Raw genomic sequence first — 18034 nt, 5'->3', positions numbered from 1 at the left:
AAGCCTTAAGAAAATGTAAAAACTGGAATAATATAATAGTTGAGCCTCTGAAAGTTAACTTATTATAGGTAAGTTTATAATTGAAACATCACTGGTAAAGAGTTTAGGGTAATTTGGGACTTTTAGCTTCAAACCACTCATTCATAATGTTTGTTTCAAACATCAAATTGCATACATCTAGTGCAGCTTGAACCATTAGATTACTTTAGATCCAGGTTGTGTTGAGAAACAACAAGATGGAAAATGCTCTGCAGCAATGTATTTAAGGAGTGGAATCCTGGATTCATCACGGCCTTCATAAAATATATTCATTATGCTTTTGCATGATCATTGATCAAATTTTTCACCATTGAGTAGACACTGAAAATGTATGTGTATCTATCTCTCCCTTAGTGAGAAGTTGGAATGTGTAACTAAGCTTTTTACATGCTGAGTTTTTATTCTCTCTTTATTTAGGATCACTGTGACTGCACAAGTTTGGCTGTCCAGGTTATGGAGGTCATTAGGACCTCTCATCTACTTGACCAACGTTTGATCAGAACATATGCATTTCTGTATGTCAGAGAATAACTTTAAATAGTTTTAGTGAATTTCTCCTCTCCTCTCTGAAAAACTGTTCTCATTGTTTGTGTATATATAACTAAACACCCGACAAGATACAGAGCAGAGCTTGCCAACCTTGAAGTAGAAGTGTTTTTTCTGCATATGTGTGTTGGTATCAGGGATATATGGAGATGCTTAGTACTTTACATACTCTCAAATCCCGCGCGACGTTGCGGTCTTTTCTTGTTGCCATACCAACAGCGTCATTTTTGTTCTGAAAGCAAAGCGCTACCAGAGAAGCCTTTGTCCTCTTTGGCGCGACTCAGTCTGAACTGGCTACAATGTCGTCAGCTAAACCGCTGTGGCTATGGCGTTTTTCTGTTTAACAGAATGCATAGAAAAAGTTCCGTTGGCTTATGATAACTTAATACATTTTGTTATTTGGTACTGTTTTACATACCAGTTACACATTCGATTCTAAGGTGTTGGTTTGTATTTCTTTACTCTCACTGTGAATTCAAACTCCGGTTTTTTTAAACAAGTGCGCATGCGCATTAACGTCAGCGTCACTAACGACTATGGATTCAGAGGGGTGCTCAGCAGACGTAAACAATGTAAGTAACTTAACGTTAGAAATCGCGGTCTCTTAATAAAAGTAAAAATATGGCTTAATTGCGTGTTTTTGATTTCTGGAATGAACGAGCCCTCGATATAATTCCTTACATTTCTAACGTTAGCTAATCGGGAGATCCTGTAGCTACTATCACTGCATGGCAACAAGTGAGCAGTGCTCAAAATTAGCGCTAATGGCTTTGCAATGACTTGATGGCAGTGAATGATTGATTATTTGTTTATATAGTCAACAATGAACCGAAGGCACGAGAGCATACTTGGATGAACTTTTGAAAAAAAAAATCAGCTTTGTATTCATCGGCTAATCAATTGCTAGATGGGACAGGCTGATTGGCGGGTAACGTTAGCAGTTCTTCTATGCAGGACTTAACTGTTTTATATATTTTTGGTGTAATCGATGGCCGAAATACACGTACAGACACTTGCATACTTGATGCTTACATGTGTCGTACATGCAGGGGCGTAGCCATCTTTTCAGAAGTGAGAGGACAGAATTACAATATGACATTTCTGTAATCTATATAACATAGCCTACCACTCAACAGTTTTTGAACCTTAAGTTTTTTTGTATGTTATTTTAAAGAAGTCTCTTCTGCTTACCAATCCTGTATTTATTTGATCCAACGTACAGCAAAACCAGTAATATTGTGAAATATTTTTACTATTTAAAATAACTGTTTTCTATGTGAATCTCTGTTAAAGTGTCATTTATTTCTGTGATGCGCAGCTGTATTTTCAGCATCATTACTCCAGCCTTCTTCAGTGTCACACGATCTTCAGAAATCATTCTAATATTTCCTGATTATCAATATTTAAAACAGATGAGTAATTTTTTACAGTATTCTTTGATGAATAGAATGATCCAAAGATCAGCAATTATGTGAAACAAAAAGCTTTTGTAACATTATACACTATACCATTCAAAAGCTTAAAAGTCAGTAAATATTTTTTTTTTTTTGGAAAATAAATTATAGAAGTGCTATATATGAGCGCACTCCGGCTTCAAGTATGAATGAAACACACATTGCATGAGAGTGTTTAGTGCTCCATGATGTTCATCTTGCCCTCCGAATAAAATATCAGGTCATGCACAGATATTAAAAGTGGGGGGGACACATCCCCCGTGTCATCTATGCTCCTGCGTACATGTATTCCTATTGATTCGGTGTGATTCAGGTATATGAGAGAATGAGAAATCAAATTATATAACGAAGATAAAATTTAAATAACTGTTAAAGTAAAGTTAGTTATAAGTGAAAATACAGAAATAAAATTAAGACATAAGTCAGATATTTGTCTAACTTAAATTCAGCTTAGTATACAGTTGAAAGGAATAGTTCACCCAAAATGAAAATTTATCCTCAGGCCATCCAAGAAACCATTTAAGTAAACATTTTAGTTTTTTAGGCTGTGGCTATATGGAGGACCTTGAAAGTACTTCTTTGAACTATCTTAAATTTCTATTGCAACCATTATAAATCGGAGCATTCTTGCAGACATTCAAGTTTACCTTTCCTCTTTTTACCTTTTCAGCCCCCTCCAGAGATTCCCTACCAGCAGGATGGACAAAATATGCATGATTCAGAGGCTAGCAGACTGAACACAGATCCTGACAATAATGAAAGACCATTTAGTAACACTCCGGATTCAAGCGTGCAGCCACTCATAGACCGATCTGAGACTTTACAACTGGGTACAGAGTGAAGGTGTTTTTATACAGTGGGCTTCAAAGATCTAAGGTCACATTGAAAATCTGGGATTCCAATTTATTTAAAACTGGAAATAAACACAGTGTTTGGATTTTGAAAAAAAAAAAAACATTCTAAGATGTTTGAAATCCACTGTACATTGCTTCATGCCTAAAAGCATTTTAGCTCCTATATATATATATATATATATATATATATATATATATATATGTATATAATTACTTTTCCATAATGACATTTGTTATATATATATATAATTTATAATTATTTAATTGACTTTCTTTTTCAGAGTTTCAGGATAGCCAGTTGTCACCTGCACTTACCTTGCATCCCTGCCTGGACAAATCTCACCTTATTTCTGACTCCACATTTTTTCAGCATACAGATGTAGAATTTGTCCCTCTTCGGTACTGTTTGTTTCGTCGTCTTACAATTTTTCTTCACATTTTTGTATTTTTAGATAATATTTTCTCTATTGTTTTTGTGCACACAGGGGATTTCCTGACTTCTCAGTTATGACTGAGAGGTGCCTCAGGACTTCAAATGTAGCTGTAACTGATGCTTCCCACCACCAAAATACTATTCTTGATCAGGCTGCACTTTCCCAGCATCCGTTGGAGTTACCAACAACCCTGACTGGTGAAAAAAGCTGCTGTTCACTCTCCCAGCACAGCCTGTCACCTGGAGACCATTGCAAAGAGTTTGAGGATCAAGGGAGCATTTCTTATGTTGCTGCTGAGGACAATATTATCAGACATATGGAAGGAGAGGAGCAGACCACTGCTCAGCAGCTTATTGAAGGAATGTCTGCTCAACTCTTGTTAAAGTCCAGGGAAGACAATGTTATTGTGGCTGTTAGTGACAGCAGTAACATTTCCTCCACCTCTGAACCTACCTCACTTCATCAAAACATAGACAAAAGCCAGTTAGAGCCTTCCATGAATCTTCAAAAAGGCTCATTATCATCTTCATTTCAGAAGACTGCAGATGTTTCAAATATAACTTTTCGTGATTCACGGATGCATTCACACCAAACAACTGACCATCTCCATGATCAGTTTCTGTCTTTAGGACAAAGAGGCTCCATCTCGGCCCCAGCAAGTAGGCACCATAGTGGGAACAAAAGCTCTAATAGTGGAATGTGTGTCACACCAGCTGGTGAAGCTTTGATGCATCTACCAGATCTGCAGAGAGTGCTCTGGAGCTCCGGTCATCTAACAGCAGCAGATGGTTCATTCTTGAACTCTCAGCCTGTGTCTCAATCCACACCTGCAATACCTATCATGAGACCCCCACCAGCACTGACCAAACTCTCACTCATACACTCCAAACAAGAGGCTATTGCGTCTGTTGCTACATCCTCCCAAAACAGTCACTCCAAAACTGGCTTAATTCCATCATTGGACCTAAGCGATCAACGTTCCTCTCCCATTCACTCTCAAACAACAGCTACAGATCCTAGTGGACCTTCAGAGACTGTGCAAACAATGACACATGCCCAACCCATTTTAAACGTTCCTCCTCCTGTTTTAAATCCACAAGCCTCTGATACACCTCACTCCAACACTCAGCACTTTTACTCTGGTGCAGAGATGAAAGATCAAGTCCCTCGTCTGGCCCTTGGGAGAGTACATTCTCTTCCCAGTCTGAGCTATTTACAAAAAGTAGATGCCTGGAAAGTCAATCAAAGTTCTAGCAGGTCGTTTTATGATCATTTGCCACTTGATAGTGTGTCGCCCAAGAAAAAAGCACAGGATGTTGTTTCTGAAGCACTTAACCACATGCTTTCTCAAGACACATGTCTGACATTTGGTGCTAATCCCAGCTCCCAAATGTTTCAGCCACTTTCCTCTTCTCATTCTGGAAGTGTCTCACCCCGTCAGGTGGGTGTAGTTGGGACGGGTGCGTGCAGAGGAAAAGCATCTGAGTCACCTGTCAATCGCTCACACTCTCACTCCTCCCTAAGCTCTGTGGTGACCTCTGTTCAGAGAGATGCTGGTCCACACAATCAGCAAATTCCAGTAGCACAATTTAATAACATCATTCCAACTACCAGATCATTGGACTATCAGCCATCCTTTGTTTCAGGTGGAAGGGGTGAAGGAAAGAATAGCTCAGCTCCTCACATGGATAAAAGCTCAGTCCATATGTCTCCTCTCCTCAGTCTGGGGCGCTTCAGTGATGTGTCATCAAACCTCAACATGAGCAGCACTCTTTCGAGCTCTCAAGGCAGTCGCCATGGTGAACAGAGTATGCGGGCATCAGTGGGAGCCACCTCTTCAGTAATGAGTCTTGAAGTAGATAATTATGCACCCTACTGGACCTCCAGACCTGCGTCCCCTCCTCACACTAGAGAACTCAACATTGAAGACAGGATCCCTGTAAGTTCACAGTGCTGTAGGGGAACTAGTAAGATGCACTTAAATTCGGCATGAAATGAAATTCCCTTTCTATAAGGTCTGCACGATAAATAGGATGCGATTGTCATGTGTATGCTTTCAGATGGAGCGGCATTTTAATACACGGAGCCGTAGTTTACTGACAAGCTACACAATGTTGCTTTTATAATCATAGGCAATTCATCTGCGTTTATGAACATGATATTGTGTAGCTTCATCTGAAAGCAGTGATAGAGATTTACTACTAATCACAGAACCAGCTTTACTGACGAGATGCGCATGACAATCTCATGCGATTTATTGTGCAGCCCTACTATCTATATATAATTAATAAGTCATTTTTAATCAAAATGTCACAATTCTAACATCCGGTGATAACGACACAATCAACAGCTGTTGGATAAAATATTTTCCCTTTTTTAAAAATCAGTTTTACACAGATTTACATCACACTATAGAAAAAGATCTGTTACATTGTGACTTTAAAATCAACATGAATTTAAAATGCTCAAACTCACATCTGTTAGGAAATATAGTTTTCAATTATGCACAAGCAGAAGGAAACATTTAAGGCATTTAAGTTGTCAACCTTTTTGACTCCAAGGCCCTCACTGTCAAAGACAATATTCAGTTTCCCCTCAGATATATTTCTGTTACTTCTGCTTTAATGACAAAGATGCACATTTTCAAACTTAATTTTTTTTAGAAACTAGACACACACAGAAGAGTGTATATGCATGCATTCATAAAAAAAAAATAGCTATATTAAAATAATTATATTTAATATTTTTAAGTCAATTATAGTAAATTCCAGAAAGCCAAGGTAAATTAATAAATTAACATTTCAAAATGTTGCTCACAAATGGCAATTTCAACCCAATAAAATATTTTGAGATTTCCATAACTAGAAAAATTATATTCGCTATAAAACTGTCATTACTTGTTTGAAAAATACTGATTCAAGGTGATTTATGTAATTAGTTTTTATACCCTGATAGATAATTTATTAGTCTGTTTTATGTCTTTTTGTTTTACAGCTGTACCTTTTAAATTTGGGTATTGACCAGTCACCTTCAACTATCTTAAATCCATTTACTCATCGAGGACCAATCAGAGAGCCTGAATTCTCTCCTACTGACTTATGTACCATCAAAGGCTCCATAGGAACACCAACTAAAAGCACACAGCCATCTGAAGGTGAGCTAAAAACTTCTGACATCTTTGTGCATTTACATTTACATTTAGTTATTTAGCGGATGCTTTTATCCAAAGTGATTTACAAATGAGGACAATAGAAGCAATCAAAAACCATCAAAAGAGCAATGATACGTAAGTGCTGTGACAAGTCTCTATTAGCCTAACGCAGTAAAAGTAGCAAGCTATTTTTAATTTATATTAACAAGAAAAAAATAGATGATAAGAAAATAATAAAGAATGTTGCTAGTTTTAGGATGCACTGCTAAAGTTATTGAGTTAAAATATAGTTGGTTTCATTTGTATAATGTTTCTGGTCATATTATAATGATTTGTTTTGTTTTCTGTGTATATAGTTGACAGTCTTCAGAAGGAGACATTCTCCAGTTCTAGTCAGCTCTCAGCTGACTCCAGTGCTTCTGTCAAACACCGATTGTCAGTGCATGAGCGAGGCCAACCAGCCAGTGACAGAACTGTGAAAAAAACGTTCAGCCAGGTGGAAACGCCACCAAGACTTAATTCAACTGTTCATCCTTCATCAAACCTACAACAGTCTAATGCTCCACAAAGTGAAGGAAACTTTGGCCTTTCTAGCCAATTCAGCTCAGAATCTATGACTCCTCCAGGTCCCAGAGAAGTGATAAAGGAGGATGAAGACTCTTTTGTAGGCTCTGGCACACTGCGTGAAATCAGACGTCTGCTGGGCCGGGCAGAAAGCCTGGTTTCTGGTCGTTCCTCTCTGACTTCCTCTCCTGGCTCACACCGCCTCTCAGAGAGTGACACATCCCTTGTTTCACTGGGACGGAACATTCAAGGTTATCATGATGACACATCCCTGTCAGCTGGTGGGAATCTTTCTTTGCTGCTGACTCGCTCTTCATCAGATTCAGCTTTGAAAGGAAGCTTGTCATCCTCCCAAAGGCCTCAACAGATTGACCGCACAACTATAGAGCCTACCGCTCTCTCTTTGAGCAGAGAGGAAAGTTTGAAGTCACGTGACCTCTGTGCGACCCCAAGACGGGCTGAACCGGAAGGCTGCAGTGCTGCAGACCAAGATAAGGCAAAGCCACCTACAGTCACATCTGCCATGCAGATAAATGTTCCTTCGATAGCAGAAAACCAGGACCAGACTGAAGATGCTGTGTTTGGCTCTTCTGAGAATGATTCGTCTCATGTCTCAGCTGAGGTTGAAAGTATGAGTGACAGTAGCAGCGAGAGTTCATTGGCTGCCAGAGTTGCCAAGCTCCTCCAGAGTGAGTCACCCGTTTCAGTGGTTACAAGTCGGCCAAGCACCAGTGATCCAGAAGACAGCCGTGCAAGAGGTAAAAACAGCGAGCAATTTGTCTAAAAGGACATTTAGTCATATACAGGTTTTTTTCAGTACCAGTGGTGCTTTTCTGAAGTCAGTGGTTTTTACTTTATGGATAACTGGATTTGGTCTGTCGCTTTAGAATGGATCCTGATGAAGGTTTCTGGCCGCCGATGTGAAAGCTTAGAACTAAACGCTGAGGACAGAGAGAGAATTGAAGACATCAAAAGAGAACTTCTACTGAACACCAAATACACCAAGGTAAAGTACAAACACCAGCACAGAAAGGTCTGACAATTTCATTTGTGTGAATATCAGCATTTTTCTGACAGCAATAAACTGGCATTGTATTGGTTTTAAAATTTTATTTGGTGTTGGTCAATATTGGATATTTAACTGTGCATGCTCAGATCAGTTAATTTTTAATAACACTTATAATTTAACCCTGTGAAGGCTAACATGAAATAATAGACAGAATTTTTTGTTATGTTCTGTTTATTGAGCCTTTAGAACATTCCTCAATTAGTTTTCACCAATGGCGAAATTCTGCCAACAATACCAAGCCAATAGCCTGACTACGTCAGACTTTGTACTTCCACTCAACTTCAATTCGGTTCTGTATTCAGTCTGAGATAGCAAACCATCTTCTAGTTTTCCCCCGGCTCCAAAACAGCTGCCCAATCAACGAACAGAGGGCGGGCTGAGAGTCGTGACGTAGACGCTAAACTAAGTGTAAACGCCAAGTTTAAGATTGTAGATTTGGTTAGGGAAATCACAAACGATCACAGATATGATGACACGGGATGCTATTCACTCTGTTGTGGAGAAAATTCCTGGCATTTGCCTACTGATGCCCGAACAAGAAGAGTGTTTGTTTCACATATTTAATGGAGGTGATGTTGTAGCCCTAAAAGTTTAATTTATACACTAATGGAATCTCATAGCACTATGAAATATGCTTATACTTAAGTAGTGTTTTTACCTAGCCCCCTATAGTTATTCTAACCACATAACAACTTGAATAAAGTGGAGACAATAACCAGTGTTTATGGTTATCACTTCAATAGTATTTTGTCTAGCCCCCCATAGTTAATTCAACTGCATAACAATTTAACTAATGTCAAGCCGTTAGTGTGTGCTGTCTGTCTCAGAAGGTTAATGTGTCTGAGGTCCTGTAAATCGTACATAAAATCCATATACATTTTAGTTGTCATGCTATCTTTTATGGTATGTCTTGGATTATATTTAAATGCTTAGTTTTATGATCAATGCTCAGTAGTTTAATATTTTAGTCAATCACTGAAAAAGCTTGATGTGTCAATTTTGATACATTTTAACATGATTTAAATGTTAAACAAACTTTGATGAATCAAAAATTTGCTTCAGTACGTTAAGTGTTCGTCTTAAAATATTATTAACAATATAAAAGTTATTCTTAGGTCTACATTATAAGAATCAACAAGAACAACTAGAGATGCAGCAGGTTCTTAGCAAAGCATTGATCATGTTGTTAATTGTGATACTGTACACTTTATAGGGTTCATAACACTGTTCAATATAATCTTTAGCTAATCTCAAAATATCAATTTTTTTATACTGGACGTCATATTGTTGTGACGTCTAAATACACTTGTAGTATTTAAAACAAATGCATTTTTTTTTAATGAATTTAGACAAAGTACGATTTTTTATATGGGCCAATTATCAGTAATTGGCCATAAAATAAAACTATTATGATTATTTTAAGGAAGAATTTTAACATCCTAAATATCACACTTAATGGTGAGTCTTTAATAATATGAGTTTTGTTTTTGGTGCGGCAGACTGCATTATGGAAAGTCCAGATAGAGTGTGTTGAAGGTAAAGCTGTTGTTTGCATTTGCGTTATTTATTCTGTGCTCTCTTGCTTGCAGTGTTTCTACTGAATCTCTCATCTGTCTACTTCCCACAGTCCTCCCCAATCCTAGTTCTTATCAGTAATAGTAACACATCTTGTTCTCTTTCTCATGCTTTGTTTCTCAGTGGAGCTCAGATTCTGAGGGCAGTGCTCAGTCGAGTGCTGGTCCTGAATCTCAGCTGTCGAAGGGCTGTGTTGGACTGCGTAAAATGGAGAATTGTAACTCAGATCAGCTGCTGAAAGTCGATTCAAAACCTTTGGAAACAGTTCCATTTTACACTCCTATCCAACAGGATCTAGAGGCCAGAGTTCGCCAGATTGCTCTTAGAGAAGGGCTCAGTTCCCAGCCTTTAACTTCTATTACTATATCAACCACTCGCCTCACTCCGTCTCCACAGTCACCATCACATGACCATATCACTGCTACTGAAGAATTGGACAGTGTTGGTCCTGACCATGAGACTTTAGAGAGCACGAGCCAAATGAGACTTCAGCCAGCTGTTATACTTAATGTATCTGGCAGAGAAAAGGAGACAGCGAGAGAAGAACAACAAAGTGAAGAGAACAAAGGAGAAGATATGACTGATGATGACAAAGAGAACATTGTTACAAACAATCCCCAGAGTATCCATAGAATACCTCACATGGACTTTAATGCTACTGGGAGTAACCAGATATTATCTAGTGCGTCATCGGATTCAGCCTTTGACAAGACGTCCCATCTCTCTCACATACACGTCACCTTATCGCCCAAACCCAAACACCATTCCAATCCAAACTACTTAAGCAGACTATCCAGTCAAAACACCAGTAAAGATGTCCCACCTCCGGCGGTGTCAAGCATGACTGGTGAGCGTCTGCAGTCTATACACCGAATCTCAAATTCAAATCATGCCAGATCATATGAACACAGAGAGCCAGTTCAAGGCCAGAATGCAGGAAGTGTCAGTGCACACTTACAGGCCGGATACCCACAAACCTTTGCTCCCTCTCAGAGGCTGGCTGGGACATCCAGAACTCTCTCTGTTCAAGCAGGTATATGATGTACAATTGATATGCTTTTCAGTGGCATTTGATGTTGGTAAATTAATCAGTTGATTTATTTTTCTTTATGTACACTTCCTGTAGGTGTCCCTGCCCTGTTGCCATACAAACCTTATGGAAGCTCAGAGTTGTTCTACATCCCGCAAGCTGATCAAGAACTTTCTCCTTGTCACTCTGACACAACTGTAGAAAGCTCTCACCCAGGTATGTCACAGAGAACTTTACTCAGTTATTACTCTACAGCATCCTAGCTTACATTACCAGTTTATTTAGAATGTGAATCCTGTTTTGTTTCTACAGCTACTTACTAAATTAATAACTAAATGGATATTTTTGGATATTTGAGAAAAACATTTAAAGGCATGAAACTAGCACAGATCTAAGTTGTTTGTTTTGGCTAATTGGCAGCACTGTTTAGTTTTTATTAAAGGGGACATAACACGCATAGTTTCTGCTAATCTCATGTTAATCTTGTGTACCTATTGAGTAGTATTGCATCCTTCATTTATCAGAAGCGTCTTCACTGTTATCAGATTAATAGAAGAAAGAAGCAGCTGTAACGCTTCTCTCCGAAAACAGTCAGAGCTAAAGAGTCACGAGCATGCACAGCTTTTGCTTAGAGATTGTCTGCGTGCAAATATTTGACAACAAAATGCCCCACTTAATGAAATAAAAGTCCTCATGAGAGCTGTGTAATAAGGCTATTTAAAGTTGCCATGAAATGAAAATTCATCCTTTTCATTTTCTAAATGCATGCTATTGATCTTATAGTTAACAGGTTTTTTTTACAACATTACGTTTTGCTTCAATTCTTCTATTTTTTTTTTTTTTTTAGTATTTCACCTAATTTGATTTTATTTGCAACGTTTACCCCGCCCCTTTCTTATTGTTGACTGCAAATTTATATTCGGATCTGCCTCCATCCAAGTATCATCAAATAGACTGAACTAAGTTCCTGCGCTACATTCTGCCATTTTTACTGGTTTCACCCCTATCGGATTTCCCGATCTCATCCACACCATTGCACCCTGAGTTTTGGGAGTTTCCTGTTTCTGTTGAAAGTACCTGATTTTTCAATGACAGGACCATTGTGCGGTGGCGCTGGCGCTGGCGCTGAGGGTAGGTGAGGAATGCACCTGATTCTCCCCACCGTCTTTTCCCACTCAATCTCGGGACTTTTTTTTTCCCGGTTCTCTAGGAGATTCCCCACTTTCGCGGACGAGCCCCCAAACTGTAAGAATAAATCGTATATTCTTGCCTTCGAGATCACAAATATAATTTTGGTTCAGGTTGGGTTATCTGAGCAGAGGAGAGCAGGTACCCGGGACCAAAGAATGAGATACACAAGTGGTGCAGTTCATTCTAAGCTCAACTTTATTGTACATTGGATTTCACTTTTATACAGCATCTTAGAGGAAGTGAGGCAATGGAATGTCTGGAACATAATAGCTGAATAAGCATAACTGACTTCATTGGGTAATCAAATACCATGAAACAAGAGCAAGTTTCAAATGTTAGCACATCATATTTTCATCACAAAATGTAGAATCTCACAAGTATGAAAGACATGGTCAGAATAGTCTATCTGCCATCAGTGGTTCTACTTTTCTTTGCTGTTGCTGTCAGTGTTTTGTTCAGCCTTTAAACCCTGGTCGCTTTCAGTTATGACAGTCAGCTCGGTAAAGCTCTATAAGATTTGCAAAAAGGACTTTATCTTCATGCCAGAATTTAATGTTTGGTACTTGCTACCAGGAGCAAATGTGGCCTAATTGTTAAAGACTCGTACTAGTTACCAGAAGGTCACTGGTTTGAGTCTCAGTGCTAGCAGGAGTTGTAGGTGGGGGCTAGTGAATGAACAGTGCTCTCTTCCACTACCCATGGCTGAAAGCGAAAGCGTTGCGTGCTGAGACTCATTCTCATTGTTGCTTCAAGCATATCATTCTGCACACCAGATGCACATATTGTAAGCGCTTCATGCCGCACTGTTTTGCTCTATCGAATCAATTATATGTAGTTGCCTCATTAAAAAAATATGCTATACATTTAAAAGAAATGAGTTTTAATTTAATAGTATATACTTATATATAAATACATTCATTAATGGATTTTATCATTCAAAATATAAAGTGTGTAACATTATACTATATTTAGTGCAACACTATTATTTGTTCCACACAGAATAATAATTTAAAAATTATGTGTGCACTGATTTTTCTAGAATAGCTTTTCCTGCCGAATTGTCCACTAACCTAGTTTATGGTATTTTTTTTTTGTCATAGATCATGAATATACATATATTGTTTTCATATTTATTGTTTTTTTTTTATTATTATGGAGTAGTCTGTATTCAGTAGGTTGTGAAAGAATTTTTAGGAGTTCCACACAAAGAGATATATAAATTCTACATTTATTTAAATAAAAAAAATATTTAGTATCAGATCGGGATCAGTATCAGCCAATACTGAACCCTAGGTATCGTAATTGGGATCGGAGGTGAAAAAGGTGGAACGGAGCATCCCTAATTTTTTTACTACATTATTTCATGGAAGTCTCAGTTGTACAGAGGATATTACGGATACACTATGTAGATTATTAGAGGACACATCTTTGCTGGACAGACCTTTAATTCATCTGCACCTGTTTTGTATCACAGAATTCTGATTATAAAAAAGGTCAAAATTTCCATACATAATTAGTGATTGAACATAAATAGTTTTTACTTGCACCTCTACTGGCCCCTCCCCCCGAGTCTTGCAGATGGTTCATGCTCTCACTCAGTCTTGCATTATTCATTTTCTTTGTCCATAAGAAAGCCAATCCAGCAACACAAGCCTAGTGTGATCCACATGCCAAACCCTTCTGGGCCCCTCTGCTTCAGTGCTGTTTGCTCTCTGTTTGATCCTGCTCTCTTCTGTTCTTTCTCGCTCCCTCTGCAGGTTCTGATGATGCTGTCCCTCCACTCTTTAATACAGACATTTTAGGCTCTAGAGAGCTAGAAGACAACATAATTGCATCGAAACACAAGGAAGGCATCTACAGTAAGAGGACCAATATGAAGAGAGGTAAGATGCACCTTAGTATTAGTACACTATTTACTTAATTTAAAGAATTCTCCAAAAATGAAATGGTCATCATTTACCCATCCACATGTATGACAAGTTGCCATTTTTGTAATAGAAACTTTGCTGTGGTCTGTAGCTGTTACATAAAAAACACCAGCATGTAATCTTTTTTGTCTCTCCCATTGTCAGTTCCCAGTGTGTCAGGAAATGGTCTTCCAGAATCAGCAACCACTCTTGCTGGCCAAAATGACAATACCGTTCCTGAAGCTTATGTTTTTAAGAAGAGCATGGACACTGTTGGCATTGATGAGGAGTATAGAGAGGAGGAAGAAAATTTTGTTCCCTTACACATGGAGGCCGACTACAGTACAGATGATGTGCATCTTCACACTAGCATTATTCAGGAGCCCAAATTACCACTAGAACCACACCATTTACCTTCTCAGCCAATCAGAACGTCTTACAAGGGATACAAGACAAAGCAGGACAGAACACCTCATGATGTTAGCATAGAGATTAGCAGTTCTTTGGACCAGCTGTGGCGTCGCTTCAGTGAAAAATGGAGCATGGAGGAGACAAGACCAGCTAATGAGGGAGAAACGTCACTGCTTGATCGACTGGAGCGTCTGTCTCGTCTCATTCACAGTACCACACCAACAGACCTAAATATACAACAGTCACACAGCAGGAAAGGAAAGTATTATAGGAGGAGTGATCAAGAGGATGGGACCATGGACGGGGAAGAGCAAAGAGAAAGAGTTCAGTTAGACGTGGCTCCACAACAAGCTTGGCCTGAGCATGAGGAGAGTCAGGACAGAGTGCATCGCTGTCCTGCTGAGAGAGACGAGTCTGCAAGTGTGGAGACGAGCAGTAGCCTGTCCACTATTGACACGGAGCGACTGCTGCGAGCTTTTGGACCTCACCGGGTCACCAGTAAGGGACAGAAAAGCAGTGACAGCTTGCTCAGACTTTACAACACCATCCATATGCAGAAAACTGGCCGAAGGAAACCCCGTCCTAAACATGTTGCTGTCTCTGTTGCTACCAATGATGTGAGCACTGATGACTCCACAGTAAGTCTTCGCTTGATTGAGTTCTTCAATACAGGTTGTTCAGCTTCTTAGTTTTGAAAGATTATCAACAAATTAAAAAGAAAGATGCTAGCACAATAATCACATGTACAGTATATCACAAAGATCTGGTGTAAAGATCCAGTAGTACATTATACTCCGCATTTTTGACTGAGAGACTGTCATTCTATCCTTATTATATAACTGTCTAATCGTCTGTTATTGTTCCAGGTCTCTGCTGATTCTTTATCATCTTCATGCACTTTACCCCGTCATTCGCAAAGACGTGTGTCCCAAAACTTAAATTCTAAAAAGTCAAAGGTCAAACTAGTCAGCAGAGGTGTGCAGGCAGGTCAGTTACACAACCGTGGTCCACATTTTTTAAACTAAGCAACATGTAAATTAGACAGTAACTGCAACAAAATATGTTGTGGGGTTGTGTATTCTTTTTGCAGGTGATTTGGAAATCGTTACAAATGGTACCCGCAGACACACTCGGGATGTGGGCACCATCTTTCCCTCACCAGGTGCTTTCAAAGATGTCCGTTCATCAAACACATTGTGCAGAAACATTCAGAGTGGCTTTCCCATCCCCACTGCTTTCACATCTAAACCCACCCAAACCCTGACTGCTCTGAAGAAAGACCCCAGCAACAAGAGCATCCGGACACGCTACCCAAACGGTGCATATTACATACTCACAGACAGCATTTTTCTGCCACTCATTTGTTTCTCCTTTTCTGGTAATGTTTTATTTATACATTTCTTTTTAAGGTGTGTCATGGTTCATCGCAGCTGATGAGCTAAAGTGCGATGGTCACAAGGAAAACCAGCCACAGAACGAATCAGCATCTTACCCAAGAGTCTGGTTTGAGCCTTACACCAGAACCAGACCCTGGAGAGAAACAACCAGAGAACCACTAAGAGAGAGACAGAACCAGCAAGAACAAGAGAGGCCAACAGAGTCCATAACAGCTACAGAGACCGATATCAGTGACAAACCCTCGGCTCTTGTTCGACTTTCACTTCAGGTGTGTGACGAGCAATTGTTTCATTTATCCTTTTTAAAGCTTGTTCACACCAAGGTTGATAATTATAATGATAACCAAGAATGCTAACTAGAACAGTATCATTGAAGCTTGTACCAATTTTTTTTTAATGTTCATTTTGAATCCTGCTGTGTGATTTTTAGATAGTACATGGAAGTTGATTGTTAATTTTAAGGTACTTGCACACGACATTTTCATATATTGGTTGTTTTTTCAAGCGTGTTCGTCATCATATCCAATCCAATTATGACGGTTGAAAGTTTTGGAGGCAGTGTGTAAACGTGATTGACACAACATGAAGTCATATTTATTGTTTAATTTGTGAAGAGAATTTTGGACTCCGTGTGCAAAGACCTTTAGTCTAACATTGAGCATTTGCATTGATGGTTTACCTACAGGAAGCTCTGGAGCTCCATCGGCCAGAGTTTGTATCTCGTTCACGCGAGCGGATGAAGCGTCTGGGTTTGCTGGTTGAGGAGAGGAGGTTACAAGAAGTCTTCAACAGAGAGAGAGAAGAGCTCTTCAACTGCCCCGCACCATCACGTCCATACAGACCAGGTGACCTTATAACATGAAAGATTACTAGTGTGTTGTTATGGGAGTATTCAGTTCATTATATATTTTACAAGTTTGGTACAGCTTGCATTAAGATGTAAACTAAAACATGCCTCTGTCAGCAGCTCCAGTACCCCATAAACGAGTCGTTCCAAGAAGAGAGATGGTCCAAAGATCCAAAGAGTAGGTATCCACTGTATCTTTTTCAAACAGTCTAGATGGTAAGAGACAATGCACATATTATCAAATTGTGCAAATATGGGTCATTTAACACTTAAAAAGCATTTTGTGCCCTTATACATGCTTTCAGTTGGGTAGGGAGGAAATATAGAATATAGACAGGACAGACAGACTCAGGAGGTAATAGTGTGTGTGGTGTGTGGGTGTTTTTTTTTTGAGTGTCTCTCTGTCAGGTTTATTAACATTAAAAAGAAAACCATAAAAAGAGAACCATTTTCATTACTTCATAAAAACCTTTCAGCAAGTTTCCAAGGCAACTTTTCTAATTTTCTTTTAGTTAAAGTCAGTACAAGGTGTATTTAAGAACTGTTAAAGTAACTAAAACCTAAAACTGTATAGACCTATTTATGAAAAAAAAAAAACTAGAAATGATAAAAAGACAACAGAATTACTAACACTTTAAAATTAAGATGAAAGCACAAAATATAAAAATAAAATTGAATTCACAATAGTAATACAAATTCTAAAAGTAAATGCAAAAATAAATAAACAGTAAATAGTACAAATGTTATAGTCGGTGCTACTAAAATAATACAGATCTCATCCAACTTTTATTTTCAAGTTTCTATTTCATGTGTATTATCTGTGATTCAAAATAGGCTCAGTCAGAGGTGTAATGATCTAAACTGCAGTATGTTAATATTTTATTTGGATATAATTGATTCAAATAATTTTGCACTTTAATTGACAAATAAGTGTTTCTTCCCTCAGGAAATATGCTCAACTTCCTGAGGTCCAGAGAAGAAAGGAAGAGGAAAGGAGACAGGCAGAGTACCGCTCTTACCGCCTCAATGCTCATCTCTTTAACAAGGTATTATTAAAGGTTTCATACATATAATAGCCCAAATACAGTGATACTGCCAGCTTTTAAATCTGTATTATTCCACAAATTTCAGATATACAACTGATGAGTTTGATTAACGTTTCTAATGCATGTCTTCTTTCTCTTGCAGAAAGTCACTAATCGTGTGTTGGGAAGGAGAGCGCCCTGGCAGTGATCCAGAATCAGCTCAACATTTCCAAAAGCCTTACTATTCTCTGAATGTGAAACGTTCTGTGGGGGTTTTATATGGGGTGATATTTTATAATGGTTGTCTTGTGCAAGTGTTGCTAGATATATGTGTGCATTCGGATTTTAGATGTGAGATTTTATATGATTGTGATTGTGTATTATTTATGGATTTGCAGTGTTGGATTGCTTTAATATGATTATTATAGTTGCAATATTACTTTTTATTATGTCTGTCTTTGCTAAATTTTAGGAATATTTTTATGAGGTTAATAAATAAGAGGTGATTTGTAAGAGCTTTTGTGTTTGTGTGCTATTGCA

General features: G+C 38.5%; 1 protein-coding gene across 2 annotated transcripts; it reads left to right on the top strand.

The window, feature by feature from the left end:
* Window positions 1–838: 838 nt before the first annotated feature.
* On the top strand, window positions 839–18009 carry LOC113057037 (uncharacterized). Of its 2 annotated transcripts, none has more exons than XM_026224046.1 (18): window positions 839–1157; window positions 2710–2869; window positions 3175–3292; window positions 3379–5266; window positions 6322–6481; window positions 6835–7800; window positions 7930–8048; window positions 9810–10719; window positions 10813–10932; window positions 13665–13790; window positions 13980–14863; window positions 15092–15212; window positions 15316–15543; window positions 15635–15891; window positions 16308–16467; window positions 16587–16647; window positions 17416–17515; window positions 17658–18009. In XM_026224046.1, the coding sequence occupies exons 1-18, from the start codon at window positions 1122–1124 to the stop codon at window positions 17700–17702; spliced, it is 6459 nt and encodes a 2152-aa protein (XP_026079831.1). In that variant the 5' UTR covers window positions 839–1121; the 3' UTR covers window positions 17703–18009. The 2 variants fall into 2 exon arrangements, with proteins under 2 accessions (XP_026079831.1, XP_026079832.1); XM_026224047.1 differs by having other exon boundaries at window positions 840–1157; window positions 16590–16647.
* The last annotated feature ends 25 nt before the right edge of the window (window positions 18010–18034 follow it).

The sequence above is a fragment of the Carassius auratus genome, chromosome 38 (genome assembly GCF_003368295.1).
Source record: "Carassius auratus strain Wakin chromosome 38, ASM336829v1, whole genome shotgun sequence".
In the NCBI taxonomy this organism is placed as follows: domain Eukaryota; kingdom Metazoa; phylum Chordata; class Actinopteri; order Cypriniformes; family Cyprinidae; genus Carassius; species Carassius auratus.
Note: the sequence above shows the minus strand (reverse complement) of the source record. Positions and strands in the feature narration are given on the sequence as shown.

Bases quoted from the DNA above. Each gene is read 5' to 3' on its own strand.
- LOC113057037 (XM_026224046.1), top strand. From the start codon at position 1,122: ATGGATTCAGAGGGGTGCTCAGCAGACGTAAACAAT. The intron at 6,482-6,834 runs GTGAGCTAAAAA...CTGTGTATATAG, and splicing joins AAGCACACAGCCATCTGAAG to TTGACAGTCTTCAGAAGGAG. The intron at 15,544-15,634 runs GTGCATATTACA...TTTCTTTTTAAG, and splicing joins CCGGACACGCTACCCAAACG to GTGTGTCATGGTTCATCGCA.